At 32.4% G+C, this 20567-nt stretch overlaps 1 protein-coding gene across 1 annotated transcript; it reads left to right on the top strand.

Annotated features, from left to right (window-relative positions):
- Positions 1-327: 327 nt before the first annotated feature.
- On the top strand, positions 328-20163 carry LOC133173184 (A-kinase anchor protein 7-like). Its single transcript, XM_061308134.1, has 4 exons — positions 328-415; positions 19432-19574; positions 19657-19761; positions 19897-20163. Exons 2-4 carry the CDS (start codon positions 19445-19447, stop codon positions 20043-20045), a joined length of 384 nt encoding a protein of 127 aa, XP_061164118.1. The 5' UTR covers positions 328-415; positions 19432-19444; the 3' UTR covers positions 20046-20163.
- The last annotated feature ends 404 nt before the right edge of the window (positions 20164-20567 follow it).

Raw genomic sequence — 20567 nt, forward strand, 5'->3', positions numbered from 1 at the left:
TCAGAGGTTATAATACAAACAAAATTAAATTATACAAAATTACATAGTATTCAGTTGACTTTTTCCAGAGCTATTTCAATTACAGCTTCAGGGAAAAGATTTTGAGCACGCTGTCGTCCTTAAGTACTTATTCAAGCCATGACAAGGCTTTTTAAAAATTTTGTTTTCATCTTCCTGGAAACCACGCAAACTATTTTTGTTTTCGTTCTGTCAACACTGTATGTTGGAAAATGGATTTCATTGGCTAGTTTTCAGTTACGTAATCTTGTTTCAAACAAAACTAAAACTTCCAGTCCTGCTCAAACAGTCAGTTTAGACTATTTCAAAAGATTCACATATTGAATTAGACATTGTAAATATGGAAAAGAGGCAACGTCCAAATTATTTTCTGGCAATTCAAGTAACCGACAGAAAGGTTTGTTACTGGCATAAATATTTTTAAATTTTTTTATTTTATTTTTAGAAAAAAAAGATAACACATCATCACCTTTACAGATAAGATTTTTATTCTTTAATTTATATGTTTTTATTTCATTCTTTGACTACGGAATGTTTCGTCTTCTTGATCAATATATAAGGCTCACAGCAGGTGTGACAGGGCAAAAGAGTATGCTAACTCCTCGGCACTTGATCCGTTCTCTGGAATTTTCGGGGGTGCGTGTCCTGTTTACAGTTTTGTATTGTTTGCAGATTATTTTTAATCGATCGCTGTTCGTTATCGTCACATTTTTCATTAAATATAGAATTGTAATTATGATTTTTTTTCTATTCAATCAAACGTTTTAATGACCAGAAACACTGAATTGTCTACGGATTTTTCCTTTCCGTTTGCCCTATCATGACAATGACCACTCGGCGGGTGTGACAAATCGTCAGAGGATGCTAACTCCTCCGTCCCCTTATTGTTGCTCTTTGTATACCCGTGATCAATTGATGAGTGCTGAACAGATAAGAGATTGAATGCATGTTGACCTTTTTTTAAAAACTTTTTTATTTGCCCGTCAAGGAATTTTTATTAGTTGATAGTGCCCCCCCCCCCCCCCCCGTGAAAATGTACGGTTTTGCCTCTATGCTTTTATTCCTGGATATGAAATTTAAAAAATATATATCTTTAATTTAACATGTTGGAAGACAGTGTTGTATTTATACATGTATAAGGTCTTTTTAGCCTATCATGTACAATGTGAAGAAGGCAAATATACGAATGATAAAAAGTAAGTGAACACAGGCATTTTCTTTCAATACACGTTCTGCTTTAAAAAAGTGGAAACAGCAGTGTTTTAACGAACATAGAATCCAGTGTTTGCTGTTTCCTCCATCAATTGAGGTCTTATTTTTCACTATACTCTTGATCATTTGGTCACTTAAAGTTATGCGGTACAGATCTAAGGCGTGGACTTAACAGGTCAAGCTGGTTACAAATCATTTCAATGAAAAAAAATATAAAAGGTTCTTTTCACTAGTGTCACATTTTGATTGATTTTATCATTTTATCTTGATTTTATCATGTATGGTCCATTTAAGATCTCTTACAAATAGAATTTCTTTTATGCAGAAAATGATAAATTAATTATATAATTCAGTTTTATTGTTTCATATTAGTTAAAGCAATTTCATATAGATTCGTTTCAAAATATCAGAAAAAATGTGTTTGGTTGAAAAAAAACATATTATGAAATATGTGGAGATAACGAACTGTATCCGAACTCAAAAAGTCAGTTAAACATTACAAAATAGGAGCAGAGCAAACACGGACCTCTACGACATCAGAGGTGGGATCAGGTGCCATGGAGGAGTGAGCATCCTCTGCCGATCGGTCACACCCGCCGTGTGCCCCTTGTCGTTATCGGGAAATAACGGAAAAATCTACGACAATTCAGTGTGTAAATAATGGTCTAACAATTAGTATGAAAAACGTCAGTCAGCATTCGACTTAATGATATATTATATTTGCTGACAAGGTCATTGTATCGACCATAGAACTTACGAAATGATGAATTTAAACGAGACTGCTGATATTCTTGTTTCATCAACTTGTTTGACAATAACTTATCTCGCTTTAGAAATTGTTCATACGTAGAGCATGCTCTGGCATATCGAATCAATTGAGAGATATAAACCCCGTATGCAGGTGATAAGGGTATATTGCTGCATAAGTAAGGAAAGTTGACGATTGAAAAGTTAAAGTCATCACGTTATTGTAAAGCTTTGTTGTTAGATTTCCATTAACGCCTTTATCTAATAAAATATTCAAATATGAAACAGATGTGTCAGACTCTGTGGTATCTTTTATCTCAAGCTATTCATAATTGATATACCTTTGTGTAAATATCGATATGAGTTACAAAAAGGACTGATACCGTATTAGTTTTTGTTTTGAACATATTTTATTGACAATGTGTCAAATTGATTGGACACAAGTTCTAGAACTTAGATAGTCCTCTCCCATACATAAAATCTTAATAGCCATACAACATTTACAAAGATTTACAATTTTACAATATTATACATGAACGTAGAAGAACAAAGACAATAGTTATTATTGCTGAGGAATATCAATTGATATAATAATGATTATAATGACGTCAATAACCATATTAAAATAGTTTCAAAAGGTAGTAAATACAAGTACACGTCAGTGTTATTTGAAACGACCAGTATCCTGAATAAATTTTTGAACAATACCAAATATTTTTTTCATTTTCCTGCAAAGATGATTCATCTCCCCATAACAGTTTATGCACATTTAACATTTTTACATTATTAATTACAAGTAATGCATTCAACATTAAACGTCAACTTCAAGATATTTTCTACACACAAAGAAATAATGATGACTATCCTCCTTATATCCATAAGAACAATTTGGATTCGTTATAATGTTACATCTATACAAGTCATGATTTAAAATACAATTGTGCCTTATTCTTGTATGTAAAATGTTCAAATACCCTTTGCCTTATGACAGATACTTGGGAGGCTTGTCATTATTATTATTCAATTTTCTTTTAAAAATTCCCATTGAAGTTATTCCCCTTGTTCCATTACTCAATGAATTCCATTTACGAATAGTATCAGAGACAAATGACTTTTTTAGTAATTCAAGCCTGCACTTCGGTAAAAAAATAATTACTTGAATTACGAGTATTGTAATTTAAAACACTGTTTCTAACTACTGGTACTATATTTTTTAAATAACCAGGTACTAGGTTATTGTGGATTTTAAACATTGTTAAAAGTTTAGCTTTGTCCCTTCTTATTATAAGAGGTTCCCATCCTGTTTCAACATACAACGAGTTTCTTGACGCTAATACTGACAGACCTGTCACAATTCTTGCAGCGCTCAACTGAACCTTTTCAAGTTTTTCAATATCTGCAAACGAACAGCCTGACCAAACTTCAGATGCATACTCATGTTGTGGTCGAATAAAGGAAACGTAAATTTTGGGTAAAGTATCTCTATAGACACTGAAAATTTAAGTTTCTTGAGAAGTCCAAGTTTTTTGTAGCTTTTACTGACAATACTATCAATGTAATCAGTCCAGCCTAACTTAGATGAGAAAATAACACGAAGATGTTTATGTTGTGTTACATATTCTAGCTGACAGTTCCCAAAAAAATAATGCAGGTAATTGATTTGTATTTTTTAAGCTGAAAAACACTACTTTTGTTTTACTTGGATTAAATTTTAATAGCCATTTTTTGGACCACTCATCCAGAATTTTTAAATCATGGTTTAGGTTATGTTCAATAAGGCGCACGTCACTTGAGCTTTCTTGTAGAAGTTATCGTCTGCAAATAGTCTGCAAACAGATATCATATTTTCGGCAACATCATTCACGTATATCAGAAATAAGAGAGGACCTAGGACTGAGCCCTGGGGAACCCCAGCATGCACATTTTTCACGGAAGAAAATAAATTTTTATACATGACTTTTTGTTTTCTATTGATAAGGTAGCTTTCCAACCATTCTAACATATTACCTGAGATACCATACATTTTCAGTTTATAAATCAATCCCCTATGCCAAACTCTATCAAAAGTTTTAGATAGAGCGCAAAAAAACCATACAACAATGTTTCCCTTCATCAATGCTTTTTACAATAGTATGATTTTCTCTAAAAGTTGATACACAGTTGAGTGACCAGGCAAAAAACCTGCCAGATATTTGTAGAACAAATTATTTGTATGAAAAAAATTATATACATGTTTAAAAATCACTCTTTCAAATATTTTACTCACACAACTCAAAAGAGATACAGGTCTATAATTTGAAGTCACTGATGGGTCATCTTTTTTAAATAGAGGTAGCACATGTGCTAGTATCAGTTGCGGATCCAGGATATTGCGTTAGAGGGTGTGCTACGAGATGGCAAAAGCTCTTAATACCTCTTATTTCCTAGCAGCTAGGTCAAGAAAAGTGTCCTGTGGGGGGTCATGCGTTAATTCGCCGTAATATCCAAAGAATAGTTTTATTTTGACATGAAAATGACTGTTATTTCACTTTATGTCATCAAAGTATGACAGTAAACTATACCTAGATTTTTTTTTCTTTAAAGGGGGTGGTTGCCTGGAGCCTGGTTTGTATCCGCACCTAGTATAGATCTAGTTTAAGCCCTACCACACAGTCACGATTTAGTACGAATTCAAAAATCGCAACAGTTTAGTGTTTATCGTTGAGATAGTCGTAAGATACTAATACCTTCCTTGTTCGTGTTTAATCGCAGCACACGGTCCACACTGTAGCTATTACCATGATCAACTAACTTTAATATTATGTTTAATAATTTCAAACAACTCTATATATTCTATATGCATTTCATAACATGTATGTTCGTATGAAATCGTCATTAGTCGTCGGAATATCGTGTATATGTATCGTAGTCATTCGTACGAGTATCCAAATGTAAACGCGTTAAATCCTTCATAATCGTAGAAACATCGTAACCAGATTGTAATTGGCTCTGATTTTCTGTTATTGACCATGAATCTATGTAGACCTCTACTATGCAAAATTGTAATCTTTGGAACAGTTAATTTTTTTTTTAGATAAAATTATTTTGTGTAATTGCTGGAATGTGTAAAGAAACTCTCTTGTTGTTATTGTAATAAAGACTTTAAAAAAAATTATATCAAGGGAATTAACTTTTGACAGTTTTTCTCTTTAAAAATTTTATGTATTTATTCCATTAATATTTCAGCTTAGATATCGTAACAAATAATTTCAAAATAATGATATTAAAACTACAGAAAGTAAATAATGTAATTTGGTTAATGTAAAAAAAATTAAGTTATTCGAAAATATTAACAGATTTAAAACGTAAAATATTTGATAGTTGTCTATAGCAAATATGGATAACGTAAAATTACATCGTGATGTCATGCCCGTAAGTACGTCTTTTGTGAACAATTATGCCATTTTTAAGAGGCTCCTGACGAAAAACTAGAAATGGTATCGGATAAATTTAAACTGTTTTAGGGAATATGCATTATAGACATCCTGTGAAAAAATCCTGATCATAATTATTCAATAACAGGGCCGATAATGACACATAACGACTCTTCCTCTTTGCTAAAAAGAAAAAAAAAACAAAGGCCTAAAAATTGGTTTGAAACTGGTCAGCCAAAGTACAACCCAATGATAGGTTACATTTGTTAACAATTAAGGTCTTTATAGAGTCCACAGATATTACGAAATACTGTCTTTAAACTAGGTTGTTGAAATCCCGGTAACATCAAATTATCTGTCAGTAGCCTGTCTCGGTTTTAAATTTGACCGTACTCAGAACATGCTCTTGAGTATCGAATAAGTTAGGAGACGTTAACACCATATTCAGGTTATAGCGGAATATTACTACATAAGAAAAGTTGATGATGTAAAAGTTGAAGTTATGCCGTTTGTCATACAATTAAGTTGTTAGTTGGCCCTTTTCGTCTTTTGTCAGTAAAACATCCAAATATGAAACATGTGTGGCAGAATTTGTGGTGTCTTTTATTGTCCCCTGCTTTTACTGAAAGTGGGGAAAATTAATTTGGGTCTGTCTGTCCGTCCGTCCGTCCGTCTGTATTTCTGTCTGTCTGTTTCGTTTCCGCGCGATATCTCAAGAACCCTTTGAACTTTCGCAATGATATTTTGCACAGCAACTCCCTATGGCCTAAAGAAGACCCCTATCGATTTTGAGGTCAAAAGATCAAAGGTCAAGGTCATAAATTCATAAATTCTGTCTGGTTTTAACACTTTCGTTTCCGCGCGATATCTCGAGAATCCTTTGAGCTTTTGCAATGAAATTTTACACAACAACTCCCTGTGGCCTAAGGAAGACCCCTATTGATTTTGAGGTCAAAAGGTCAAAGTTCAACAGGTTGGGCACAGTTCCTTTTTCGGGGAAGTATTACTATAAAATGGGATTATTCCTCTTTTCAGTAATAGAGATTGTTCTTTCTGACGTATCCGTATAAGTATCCGTATCCGTATACGTATCGAGGTGAGAGAGGCATCTCGATCCCGATGTCTAAACTATTACTATAATTTCCATCGTTATTTGTTTGGTTTTAAAGCAGCCCCATTCATTTAAGAATAGCATATGGGTTTTTTTTCTAATATAAAATGTATTAAGCTGCTGTAAACGTCTATCATTTCGCTGGAAAATTTCTTAAAAAATAGATGTATTTGTTTTCATTATATTATTTAAAACTTTAATTGCAATTTTGTTTAAAAACATTTATCGGGATCCCCCTCTCTCTCTCCTTTAACATCAGGACATTTTATTGATTGATTCTGTAATTTACATTAGATGACATAAAATTAACCCCCACCCCCGCCAGCTCACACACACACACACAGTAAAATGCAAAGGACGTTGTATCCATACAATCAATAAAACCGTGTAGCCGTTTTCTGAAGAGAATTAGCTTCCAGACCCTTACCAGTATATGCTTAAAAATGCCAGTTCATCCCCCCCCCTTCTCGGGGGGGGGGGGGGGAACTGGCATTTTTAAGCATATACTTTCATAGCGTCTGTTGACTTTCTTCATTCTTTTTTCAATGAACTAATTGACAAATACCTGTATGTCTCCCCTTCCCCTCCCGAGTTGAAATTGCTACTTTCGTGCCTATTCTCATACGGCTTGATTTTGCTTTATATTTTGTCCTGTCAGCAGTATAAACTTGAAAAGACTTCATGTCGACAAAAAAAATAGGTAATGAAATGAAAATGCAATTGTTAAATTTGATTTTTCCTTTTAGTTCTCTTGTTGTCGTACATGTGTATTATAATTCATGGTTTGATATAGAAACTGTTTCAGAATAGGGTATTTATTATCTTAACTCTCTTTTTATAAGAAAGAAAAGAACACTAGGCTAAAAAATGCCAAAACAATAGACATATCTATTTCTTCTATGCTACCTTGTCCATCTAGCTGATTTTTATTTATTTATTCATTTATTTTTATTTATTTATTTATGCATTTTGGCCCAAAAGTGTGAGTCAATTCAACACGCAGTTTAAAGAATTGAAGAGAAGAGGCTCTTCAACGTAGCAGAAAAATAAAAAACACAGAATAAAGAATAAAATTTATACAAAACATTTAATTGATAAAATGTCAGCATTTTTTCAGAGTTTTGATCCCTCTTGTACACAAAGAACTACAGTCATCTTAATTTCAACAAGCATTCTGAGAGTATTGCATTAGCAATACAAGTCCCCTACCGGCAAGTGTAATCTGGTTCCGTTCCCGTTTAAAATTGAAAATGCCATAATTCCGTCAAAAATTAATGAAGCGGGAGGAAATGCAAACTTGATCTTTAACTAATCAAGGTAAAGCCACATACCAAAAATCAGCTCAATATCTACAAGCGTTTAGAAGAAAATTGCCCCCCCCCCCACACACACACATACCCAGTAATAGGTTTTTTAAAGGTTTGATTAATTTCTACATCTTTTTTTGTCAAAGTTTTGCAAAGGTGACTTGGTATTTTTTGGTTTCTCCATGCCTTGGCCCAGCTTCCCCCTTCTCCACTTTGTTAATCAATTTTAAGTGTCTGCTTGATGTAGACAAATTTATACTCATCTAGAATGTTTGATCTCTGACACCTCGTACATTTAAACTTTGTTAACTCAAATCCTTGGATATATCGAAGTTTGAATTGGTCCAGTCAAGTTTGAGATAACGAGCGTTGACTGTATGCATTATGGGGAATATGTCTTGTACTGGTAAAGGTAACTTCGAGAATGAAACAATAATATATCCTGATATTGAGAGAGAGAGAGAGAGAGAGAGAGAGAGAGAGAGAGAGAGAGAGAGAGAGAGAAGGGGGAAGTACCTTTTTTAACCTTTTTTTTATTTTTAAACAAATTTATAAAAATATTCTTACTTTTTTACTAATTTTATTTTTTTTTTAATCCTTCCATAAAATGATAGGTGTGAACAGCAACTTGATACGTTTTAGTAGAAATATTACTATATATCTTATTTTCCAATGAATGAGGTTAAAATAAAACAAGAAACGATGGAAGTGTTACCCAACGGTTAAATCATCGGGATCGAGATGCCTCTCTCACCTCGATACGTATACGGATACGGATACGTATACGGATACGTCAGATAGAACAATCTCTAATAAAAAGCATTACTGTATACGGGAATTTTCGTCATTTTTTTGAAATAATGCCCCAAATCCGTTTATTAAATAAAAAGTGCATGAAAAATACGATGTGATGTGTTTAAACTTTATTAAACCAACCTCGCTGACAAAAAAAATCGGTCCTTTAGTGCTGCAGACAGGAGTAAGATGAGATATAATCGTACGACATCATGAGTATTCTTCAAACGGATGTGAATAATTCCCTTATAAGTATATTATTAGTTGTTCAAATACGGAAAATTTCATAGCTTGGTTTCATGGAGGTGACATCTTTTGAACATGCATAGGAATTTAAACTCACGTGCAGCAGCGACCCACGACTTTTACATTAATTTTCCCTGTTGATAATTGATACGAAAAGTATGGAATCTTATAAGGGCATTCATTCTAAAATCATCTTTGAATGACTATCTTTTAAAATTCAATATTTCAAATAATCATTTTCATCTTTAAAAGAAGCAGTGTATTAAATTATTTTAACGATGTCTTAAAAAGAAATGATATAAAATTAAATTAGAACGAATAACTTCATGAACGAGTTAGCAAATGCTGAACGTATTTAATCTCACAATTTTAACACAGGTAAGCTTCCATAAGAAATTTATATCGTAGAAATATTTCATCACTCATTTTCAGCTTTTTGCAGCGATAAATATTGTAGTTTTGAGCATACATACACTTAATAGACTATAAATATTTAGAGGATATGAAAATATTTTTGCACTTAATCTTTTATACAAAGCAACCACGAGAATAGTGAGTAAACGAGTGAAAATTCCCGTATACAGTAATGCTTTTTATTACTGAAAAGAGGAATAATCCCGTTTTATAGTAATACTTCCCCGAAAAAGGAACTGTGCCCAACCTGTTCAAGGTCGTAAATTCATACATCCCATCTGTGTGTAACACTTTCGTTTCCGGGCGATATCTCAAGAAGCTTTTGAGCTTTTGCAATGAAATTTTATACCATAACTCCCTATGGCCTCTCTTGCCCCTCTCAAAGTGCCCCGCCCCGTTTTTTTAATTTATATTTTTTGTATTAAAAGTCGCTTGACACTATTTTTAGCACAGGGGCATGTCGAGAGTTTTTACGTATAATACAGGTTGTCGCCGGACATTATATTCTAATTACATCTATTAGAACTGTTTAGCAAAGGCTAAATTAGACAACATTTGTTGTGTAAAATTTTGACAATATCAAACGTGAATATAAACATTATATATGACTTAATGTTTGCATTTAATATATTGTATGATCAAGTGCCTCAATGGTCTAGTGGTATGTTGCTCGCTTAGCAAACGAGAGGCCCGGGTTCAATCCCCGAAAGATTCTCTTTTTTTTTTATTTTTTTTATTTTATTTTTTTTTTTTTTTGGATTTACTAAATGATACTATTCAACATGTGAAATGAAAATGTTATGATGTCTGGCGTGTACAAACTCATAAAAACAGTATTACAGTGTGATAAATATTCTGTATATAGTATATTAAAAAGAATCTTCTACACACATATTAAAGAATAAGCAATCAAATCTTTATATCCATATTGGCTTTTTTTAATTTGCTTCATTATACATGTATACATTTAATAATTCTACAAATACGGGGGCAGTGTTGCATCCACTATTGAAATAACGTTCACTATTGAAATAATTATTTCAATAGTGGTTGAGAGTGCATTTCAAAACCAATCACAGGTTGCAACCACTATTGAAATAACGTTCACTATTGAAATAATTATTTCAATAGTGGTTGAAAGTGCATTTCAAAATCAATTACAGGTTTCAACCACTAATGCAATAACGTTCACTATTGAAACAATGATTTCAATAAAGGTTTTAAATGCATCTCAAAACCTAAACCAGGTTGCAACTACTATTGAAATAATGGTCACTATGGAAATAAAGATTACAATCGTGATTGAAATAATGATTTCAATTATTTTCAATAGTGATTGAAATAATTATTTCAAGAGTTGCTGACAATGATTTCAATATCAGAAACATATTGCAAGCCTCATTGAAATAACCTCATTATTGGAAAAAAATATAAGGATAGATTCTTCATTATGTTTTCCAATACAATAAATAAATCTATTGAGTTTAAAATATGATATGTAATTTTATGTTTTAATTTCTGTCTAGAAATACTATTAATACACGGATATCTGTGATTTAACTGATCTAGTAATTTTAAGTAATTTTGTTACACTGTATATAAGGTTCATCTTTGGTATTAATTGGGGAAAGTAAAAGATAATAAAAACAGATAGTTGTAAAAATTAGAATATCTACATTAAAAAGAAGAAAGGAGACATCTATGTGATATCTAATATGTGTACAAACTTTCTGATGAAAATATGGTTTTTTTTAATCAAAATGATATAGAATAGAAGTAATTTCTCGCTTATATTCATGGGCTTGCCTTCACTACTAATATGGATAGTAAATCCAAAGTTTCTACTCATCAGTACATTAAAATCAACTTTTTGGGAAAACTAAGTATAAGTGTTATAACATAAGAGGTTATAATTTCAATAGTGGGTGCACGTTTAAAACCGTTATTGAAATAATATCCACTACTGAGATAATTATTTCAGTAGTTATCGTTATTTCAATGGCGTATGCATTGTTGCTACCACTACTGAAATAACGACCACTATTGAAAAAGTTATTTCAATAGTAGATATTATTTCAATAGCGGTAGTATTAATGCAACCACTGTTGAAATAACGATCACTAATGAAATAATTATTTCAATAGCTGACATTATTTCAACAGCGGTTTTATACGTCTGACCACTACTGAAATAATATCCACTATTGAAATAATGCGTATACTGACTTCCCTTTACGTTTTGTTTTTTACTGTCTTAATGAGTAGACGTTGGATTATTCATATTTGTAGTGTAGGCAAGCCCATGAAGGGAGAGCTTAGTTCTATTCTTTATTCTTTTTATTAAAAATAACCATATTTTCATCAGACAGTTTGTACACATAGATATCAGTCTTCTTTGTTCTTTTTAATGTAGGTACTCTAATTTCTACAACTATCGGTATTTATGATCCTTTCCTTTCCAAATTAATGGCGAAGCCGAACTCTATATAACAAAATTACTTAAAACTTGCATATATTGATTAAATGCCTTTTGATTTTCACCGAGTCGGCCAGATTTAGCGGAAGTTTGCTTATTAATAACATTTGCATACTTTTTTTGAATTTAAGTACGTCAGTTAAATCAAAAATGTCCGTGTATTAATGGTAATTTCTAAAAAAGAAAGGAAAACATAAATTTACACATCATATTTTAAACTCAGTAAATTAATTTATGATGTTGGAAAACGTAATGAACAATTCATCCATATATATAAATATATTTTCAATTTTGGAGAAATTTCAAGAAGGCTTGCAATGTGGTGTTGGTATCGAAATCATTATTTCAATCACTTTTGAATTCAATATTTCAATAGTGAACAATAGTGAACATTACTTCAATAGTGGTTGCAACTTGGTTTAGGTTTTGAAATGCATTCAAAACCTCTGTTGAAATCATTGTTTCAATAGTGAATGTTATTTCATTAGTGGTTGCAACATGGGTTTGGTTTTGAAATGCACTTTCAACCACTATTGAAATAATTACTTCAATAGTGAACGTACTTTCAATAGTGGTTACAACCTGTGTTTGGTTTTGAAATGCACTCTCAACCACTATTGAAATAATTATTTCAATAGTGGTCGTTATTTGCAACAGGGCAGTGTGACCCCCCCCTCGAACTGCGCATGCTCTTCTTTTTTCCCTAAGTGGGTGACACAAATTTCTGAATTAGCTTGTTTTAAGTTCACTGGGATATATCGAATTCACATATGAAAGTAAGTATCTATTGCTAATTGATAACACGTCGTCGATATATCAAAATGTTGAGTTGAAGTCCACAGCAAGTGTTCTCTTCTCATGTAGAAGTTTTTAAAAAATAAATTCTGCTTAAATTCTAGAAATAAGAAAACAGATCGACTAATAAAGGAGCACAATTAGTGGCCATCGGAATTGCATCAGTTTTTTAAAGGCCTGGCCAGCGAAGACTTCACAAATGTTGTCAATGAGGAACTCCAGCATCCTTTTATTATCAACTTCAGAGTTATTTTGTATAAAATCAGAATGTTTTTTAACAAAGTAATTTTGTTGATGACCAATCACAAGATATGAAATTTCCGAGTTCCGTTTTTATTGAAGACGCAGTTGTCTATGATATAATAAAGCCTAGTTTTTTATTTATCGTGAGGAATGGTGCATAAAGTGTAGAAAAGTACGTTTTGATGCTATTGACTTTAGAAAAAATGATTTTAAATTTTCTAAAAATGTTCTTTGGAGTTTGTTTTTTAGAATCCACATCTGATTTATACCACTTATAGGATATGCTGTACCACAGTGCGTCTGAAATGTCTTTACAACGGTTAATATTTTGTAAGGAGTACATATAGGGGCTTGATAGAGATTTGCTGGACCCGGCAATGTATCTTTGTTTGTAAGGATTTTTAAGAAGTCTAGTAATCCAGTAGGGTAGATCAAACTCACCTTGTTTGACTAGAATGTTAAAAGTATTAAACACTGAAATGTGATTTTGATTGATTGATTGTATGTTGCTTTACGTCCCATTTGAGAAATTTTTACTCATATAGAGACGTCACGATATACCGGTGAAAAGCTTCAAATTTTGACTTTTACTCGGCACTCAGGGCCATTGAGCAATGAGGGATCTTTATCGTGCCAACGCCTGCCTTGACACGGGGCCTCGGTTTTTAAGGTCTCATTCGAAGGACCGCAACTTTCACTTCAAAGTGCCGAGTGCATAGCGAAGAAACAGTTACTACCAATTTTTTTTATCGACTTAGGTCAGTCGCGGCCGAGATTCGAACTCACGACCTCCCGATCACGGAGCGAGCGCTGTACCTACTGAGCTACCGTGAACGGTCTAAATGTGATTTTGAAGAATTTCATCCTTATAAAGTGAACTGTGAGTATAATTTGGATTTCAAAACATAGAATTTAAACCAAGTTCTTCTAAAATACAGTTATAATAAAGACCTTACAAACAAAGACGATATTGCAACAAGCCTTGCGTAGATCTGCTGGAACCATAACATATTGTTCGTGAAGTATTTCTAATTCTTTTATCACCCCCGATAAAAAGTAAAGCCCCCCCCCTCGGAATAATTGCTATAAAGCAAACCTTCCTCCTGTAAGCTTTACTATATACCGGTAGTAAACATTCCCCTGTAAAGGAAAGTATCCTGTATAATTAAGGTCTCCCTTAATCCAGATAATTATTCAAAATTCGGAATTCAGTAAACTTATCTTGTTTATTTCGATTGTTGATGACAATCAAAATTTAAATGTAAATGGACAAAATATCGAGTTTAGTAAATAGAGAATATTCAATATTTTGTATTTCGGGAGTGCAACAGGATTTTTTATATTTTCACGAGTGCGAAGCACGAGTTAAATTATCAAAAAGTCCTGTCTCACCAGTGAGATAACTTCCATATTCAACTACAAAACATTGAATTTTCTGTTTATTATATGTTCTTTGATTTTTCCCTTTGCCTCTGTCTTTTTGTAACACAGTGCCATAGGCTGTGACGACAAAGTTGAGACCTCATAGCTTTAGTGATTATAAGATTGAAAACATTGTAAACATGGATTTCGACAACATATTTGGAGAATTTAAGCAGTTTTAGTCTCTGTCAAGATGGTTTATTTCCTCTCTCTCTATCATAACATGCCTTAGAACAGACCTGGCTGGTATTCGTGACTGGTAGGAAAATCTACAGTTTTGCAACACTTTTGATATTTATTCACACTGTCTCAAAATGTCACTTTGATATTATTTCAAGCAAAATATTACTCTCCTTAAAAAAAAATTACAGTATTTCACTGTTGAAAATGTAGTAAAAATTGTTAAACTGCAATACTTTTCTTCTGCTTAAATACCTAAAAATATGACATAATGATGAAAGGGGTATCTATGTGGACTTTCTTCAAAAAAAAAACTTTCTCATTTGTTAAGCAAAAGGAATAATGATTTGTTTTCAACGTTTTAAAAGTGATATTGAAAAGAATTTGGTAATGAAATTTAAATCTGAAAAAATGTAGACTTTGGAAAGTGTTTTCTATCCCCCCCCCCAATACACACACAACGAAATAGGTTTCTCAAGTTTGATGAAGTTGATTGTGTGGGGGTTTTTATTTTGTTTTTTCTCTGACATCTGTTAGAGGTGATGTAGACACCCCCCCTAGACAAAATTCAAGGCTCTGCGCCTGTGCTTCTTGAAAGAATATTTTCCTTCATATGGATACAAAAAGTTTATATAATGGGGCACAATAATACCCCTGGGAATTCTAACAGATTGGAAGACCTGGTCTCCAAAACCTACATACTGTCAATGAGAGACTCAAGCACCTTTTAAATATCAACCTCGGAGTACTTGTGTTTAGAATCAGAATGATTTTCAACAAAATAAGTTTGAAGATGACTAGTGACAAGGTATGCAGATTTACAAGCTATATTTTATTTAAGAAGCAGTTGTCGATGATGCCAAAAACCTCATCTTTCAATTATCGTGGGGAATAGTTATATATAGTGTTGAAAAGTCGTTCGTTTTGATGCTATTGGTTTTGGTAAAATTTTGTGATTTTAAAATTTCTTAAACGTCTTGAGGTCAGTTGAGGATTTTTAAATTGTATACATATTTTATTAACACCTCTTTTCAAAAATGTTTTTGTACACTACTCAAAGTTTCTCCTTCATTGCTGTTAATATTTTCGTGAATATTAAAGAGAAAAGAACAATTTGAGTCCTGGGTAGAGATACATATGGCAGGCAATAAATCTAATACTGCCAACTCCATACCATCTCAAATTGATGTTTTTCGTTATATTTTCACATCGCAGAAGGAATTCGATTCATACTTTTCAGCTACAAAAGGCTATATTAAACTTAATTCACATATGCATAAAATATCAAAAATGTTAAGAATGCTGGCATTTAATCTTGTCGAATATGAGCAATTCGATAAATTGTTATCCGTTTTAGGTTTCTGCATTTATAACTCAGTAGCATCAAAACTCTAGTCTAAAGCACTTTGACCTTGTTAGCAAATACAATCTGTCGTGAAGTCGAATGTAGACTGACGTCTTTCATACAAATTGTTAGGCCATTATTTTCACACTGATCTGTGTATGGATTTATCTGTTTAACCGATCATGACGGGCCACACGGCGAGCGTGACCTGTCGACAGGGAATGCTCTCTCCTCCATGGCACCTGATCCCACCTCTGTTTTCAGAGGTATGTGATGGATCTGCTCATTATTTGTATTGTTTAATTGGACTTTTGAACCTGATTAATATATGTTTTCGTCATAATTCATCTTTAAGAAACGCAGTACAGTTCAAAGTTGCAAAATGGAAATATCGGTGTTTTTGTGATTAATATACAATTTTAATCAAAATGGGCGATTGTTTTAGGACTTTTCTAATATCGGATATAAAAACTGCATATTGAGGATGATGAGATTTTCTATCTAGACTGGTCATGTGAAGTGGCAGTCATTTGCTTTTAGTAAACATACTTGCACTATTTAGATCAACTTTAAATTTCAGTGTCGGAAAGACATAACCAAGTTAAAATTCTAAATTCAGTGTAAACATATTTTCAACGCCCATTGTATGATAAGTGCTGCAATTCTTTATATTTTCCGCGATTTATTTGTCATAATTGTAAAGCGACGAGCTGAAATTTGTTGTGGTTAACTCAACAACAGCATTAATAATAGATTAAATAATTCATTTCAAAGATTTCATCCAGATTGCAGTTTTTTTTTTCCAAATACCTTAATACTTCTTGACTTTACTATGCATTTAAAAGCTTGTCATATTGGGGAGTATCACTTTACTAGGGAATGTAAGGAAAAGATTTTTTGTGAAAATGTTAGCATATATCAAGGATTTTTTGAAAAGTTTACCTTAGATAACTGCTCATATAACATGACTCAAAATCCCAAAGACAATTGGGGATCAGTGATCATTTTACTGCAATTAATTTGACCTTTTTGCGCTTAAATTAAAACATTTAGGATAATCACTTTAACCTTTAACGTATTTTACCATATGTAATCATAGCAATAAATATAATCTTATTTCATGTAAAGTAGTTTGAAAACATTTATTATTTTAAAAATTCTCCAAATTAATACGCGTAAATTATTGTGTGACCTTTCAGCACTAAAAATATCATATTTGGGGTATTAAAAATCTAAATATAATCAATCAATAAAAATATTTTCTTATATCAAGCTTTAATGTTAATCGATTGAATGTATCGTGTAATTCAAAATAACGAAAGAAAAAGTTGAGAACAGTGATGTAAATTTTGAGATATTGGTCAAAATATTCGATTTTCAGGCAAAAAAAATGTAAATTCTATCTTGACTTCTTGAATATATCTTCATTTTTTGGTAAAGTCTGTTAACTGAATGTGTAAAACTTGTTTTAAAAGTATTGATTGAAACCTATATTTCTCATTCCTAGCATTTAATTACAAAAAAAAATTCTCCTAGTATAAATATAGTATAAATATGCAGGGCTACTTCCAAGATCATAAATCAAACAAATGTGTAGATTTAAAGAATTTTCTTCTAAATATCCTTCCACAACAAGAAATACTCCCCCGTAAATGGAATATGTGGAGATAACGAACAGAATTCGAGCTCAAAAGTCCATTAAACATTACAAAATAAGAGCAGAGCAAACACGGACCTCTAAAACTTCAGAGGTGGAATCAGGTGTCATGGAGGAGTGAGCATCCCTTGCCGACCGGTCACACCCGCCGTGTGCTCCTTGTCATCACTGGAAAATAACGGAAAAATCCGTTGACAATTCAGTGTGTAAATAATGGCATAACAAGTAGTATGAAAAAGTCAGTTAGCATTTGACTTAATTATAGATTGTATTTGCTGACAAGGTCATTGTATCGACCATAGAACTTACGAAATGATGACTTTAAACGAGACAGCTGATATTCTTGTTTCATCAACTTGTTTGTCAATAACTTACCTCGTTTTAGAAATTGTTCATACGTAGAGCATGCTCTGGCGTATCGAATCAACTGAGAGAGATATACCCCGTATGCAGGTGATAAGGGTATATTGTTGCATAAGTAAGGGAAGTTGTACGATTGAAAAGTTAAAGTCATCACGTTTATCATTGAGCTTTGTTGTTAGATTATCATTAACGTCTTTTTCTAATAAAATATTCAAATATGAAACAGATGTGTCAGACTCTGTGTTATCTTTTATCTCAAGCTCACCGTGATATTTCGTGTCGACATAAGAATGGAAATAACCATTGTTAAAGTCATATATGGCGTATTTTTTATAAGTTCAGACTAACTAAAATTTAAAAGATCTCTCTATTTGTTTTATTTCTTTATATAAAGATTAGACTTTCCTGTAAATTGCACAATTCAAATCAATCGCATTTCAAAGATATTAGAAAATTAAAACAATAACCGATTTATTTACCGACTCTGCATTGATATAACAGACAGTTAAAAGTCAATTTAACTATGGAAACATGAGGTTATTCAAAAAAGTTCAAAATCCGTGAAAATTTTAATTTGAACGTAAATTACATGTATCATGTTTATGTACATTCAATCTCGTATTTTTATTTTTTAGCTCAGATACGCCATATATAGCTTTAATTGACAATACGTCGTCGATATATCTAAATGTCCAGTTGAAAGCCACAGCAAGTGTTTTCTTCTTTTCAATTAAAAGATTTTGAACAAATTCTGCTTCATATGAATACAAAAATCTTGTTTCTCTATAATTTTGTAAAAGTTTTTAAATTGAATATTGCATAATTTGCATTGCTTAATTCAAATATTCTAAACCAACTATTATTCGCGTCATCTTTTATTTCGCGATTCGTCAGTTTAAAATCAATCAGCGATAATTAATTTTCGCGACTAAGGAATTATTCTATACAAATTCAAAGCGAAATAAATGGTTCGCGTGATAAATAATAATAGTAATGAATAATTTTGAAGTTAAGGTTCTGACCTCTCAAAAGCTAATGAGTGACATACCTTAACAAAGAATGTCATTATAACGACCATAGAATTTGCAAAATACTGACTTTAAATGAGAAAGTTGAAGCCCCTAAAATATCACAATAATTGTCAGTATCCTCCTGTTTTAAAATTGATTGTACCCAGTTTAACAGATGAATGAGCTGTGGACTTTTCAACGTAATATGCATTACACTGAACATCATTGGAAAGACAAAACCACTTATAAAGAATATTTTGCTTTGGATGCTCCATTAACCATGATTCAGAATAAAACCTAAATTGACAAAACGTATAGCACTGCGTTTCCTGAAATTTGAAGATATAACTTATGATTTTGACACCAGGGTACTACAATATTTTATGTTTTGAATGTCATTCTTTCAAGATAAAACAGAATATCCAGGGGATACAGAGCTACATTTTAGAGAAGAAAATGAACTTGTCCCATACGATGGAGAATTTAGAGACTCGTCATGTAACACTGGGGCTATACCACCTAGAGAATGAAAGGAGGGTCTTAGAGTAAGAATTATGAATAGATTCAATTTTAAACGACTTTTTAAAGAAAGTCCTCTCTCTTCTCTCTCTCTCTCTCTCTCTCTCTCTCTCTCTCTCTCTCTCTCTCACACACACACAATTAAACTTTTTTACGTAGAGCAAAAAGAGCTATGAACAGGTTTCAAGATAAATTGAGGAATTTTTCGCCACTTACTTTAACCGTTTCAACAATGGGAAACTTTGAGGACCAAGTTGTTTACGCTGCAGTAACAGACAATCAAAGATTGAATGACCTCGTGGGTAAGTGTATGTTTCAGATTCAAAGCTCTAAAATGTGATAGGTTTTAAACCATTATCCCAATCGTTAGGGATTTTTTTGTAGAAGATTTAAGAGAATCGTTCCAGAGATGTGGTTTTTTAGTCACAGATGAAAGATTCAACCCTCATGTAACTATCTGCAAGATTACGGCAAGGAGTCGGGAACGAGGTATACTGTATTAACCTCCATTTTGTTCCGTCAGGAAAGTTGTGTTTATGCTTTGTAAATAAGTGATATTTTGGAATAATTGTAAATTTTGAAAAAAAAAAAAAAAGTTAATGATAATTAAAATTGTTTGTCCAGGCATAAATCGAATCGAGCCATCGTACTATCAGGAGAAGACATCTGCTTATTTTGGACAACAGGACGCCAAAAGCATCCAGCTTTGTTCTATGGCCAAACCAAAGTCAGAGTCCGGGTATTATCATGTAGAACACGAAATCTATTTCTAGATGTTTGGAGACACAGAAGATCATTGATTTACAAATTGATTTGTGTTTTATAACGTAACTTCTAGTATCCAAGACAATAAATTTTTAGCATTCTGTCCACACTAACACACTAACTTAACTTGACACTAGTATGCTTTTATGTTAAGGATCTTATCTATTTTTCTTATCACAATTAGTTATATTTTTGTGATACGAAAAAATTAAATCCATGTCTCACAGAGCATCGAAGAATGATACGTGTGTATCTCCAAATGTGTGCAAAAATAATGAAAATTAGAATTACAGAAAGACTTAGGAAAGAACTCATCATTAAAATTAAACCATTTTAAACCAACTTATAATCTTCTTGTTCTGCTAAGTTCAAATAAAGTTAATACATGTTATTACATCCCACCTCTAAATTCTGAGGTCCGTGTTTGCTCTTCTCCAAATTTGTATCGTTTCATTGGACTTTCGAGATTGAATACTGTTCGTTATCCTCATATTTCATGTAGAATTTGTGTTGGATAAGCATAGCACATA

Source organism: Saccostrea echinata, unplaced genomic scaffold (genome assembly GCF_033153115.1).
Source record: "Saccostrea echinata isolate AGI-Se365-2 ecotype Australia unplaced genomic scaffold, CSIRO_AGI_Sech_v1 ptg000056l, whole genome shotgun sequence".
Classification (NCBI taxonomy): domain Eukaryota; kingdom Metazoa; phylum Mollusca; class Bivalvia; order Ostreida; family Ostreidae; genus Saccostrea; species Saccostrea echinata.

Excerpts from the sequence above, each read along its gene's own strand:
- LOC133173184 (XM_061308134.1), top strand. The coding sequence starts at position 19,445 with ATGAACAGGTTTCAAGATAAATTGAGGAATTTTTCGCCACTTACTTTA. Across the intron at positions 19,575-19,656 it reads AAGATTGAATGACCTCGTGG|AAGATTTAAGAGAATCGTTC; the intron begins GTAAGTGTATGT and ends ATTTTTTTGTAG. Across the intron at positions 19,762-19,896 it reads GGCAAGGAGTCGGGAACGAG|GCATAAATCGAATCGAGCCA; the intron begins GTATACTGTATT and ends TTGTTTGTCCAG.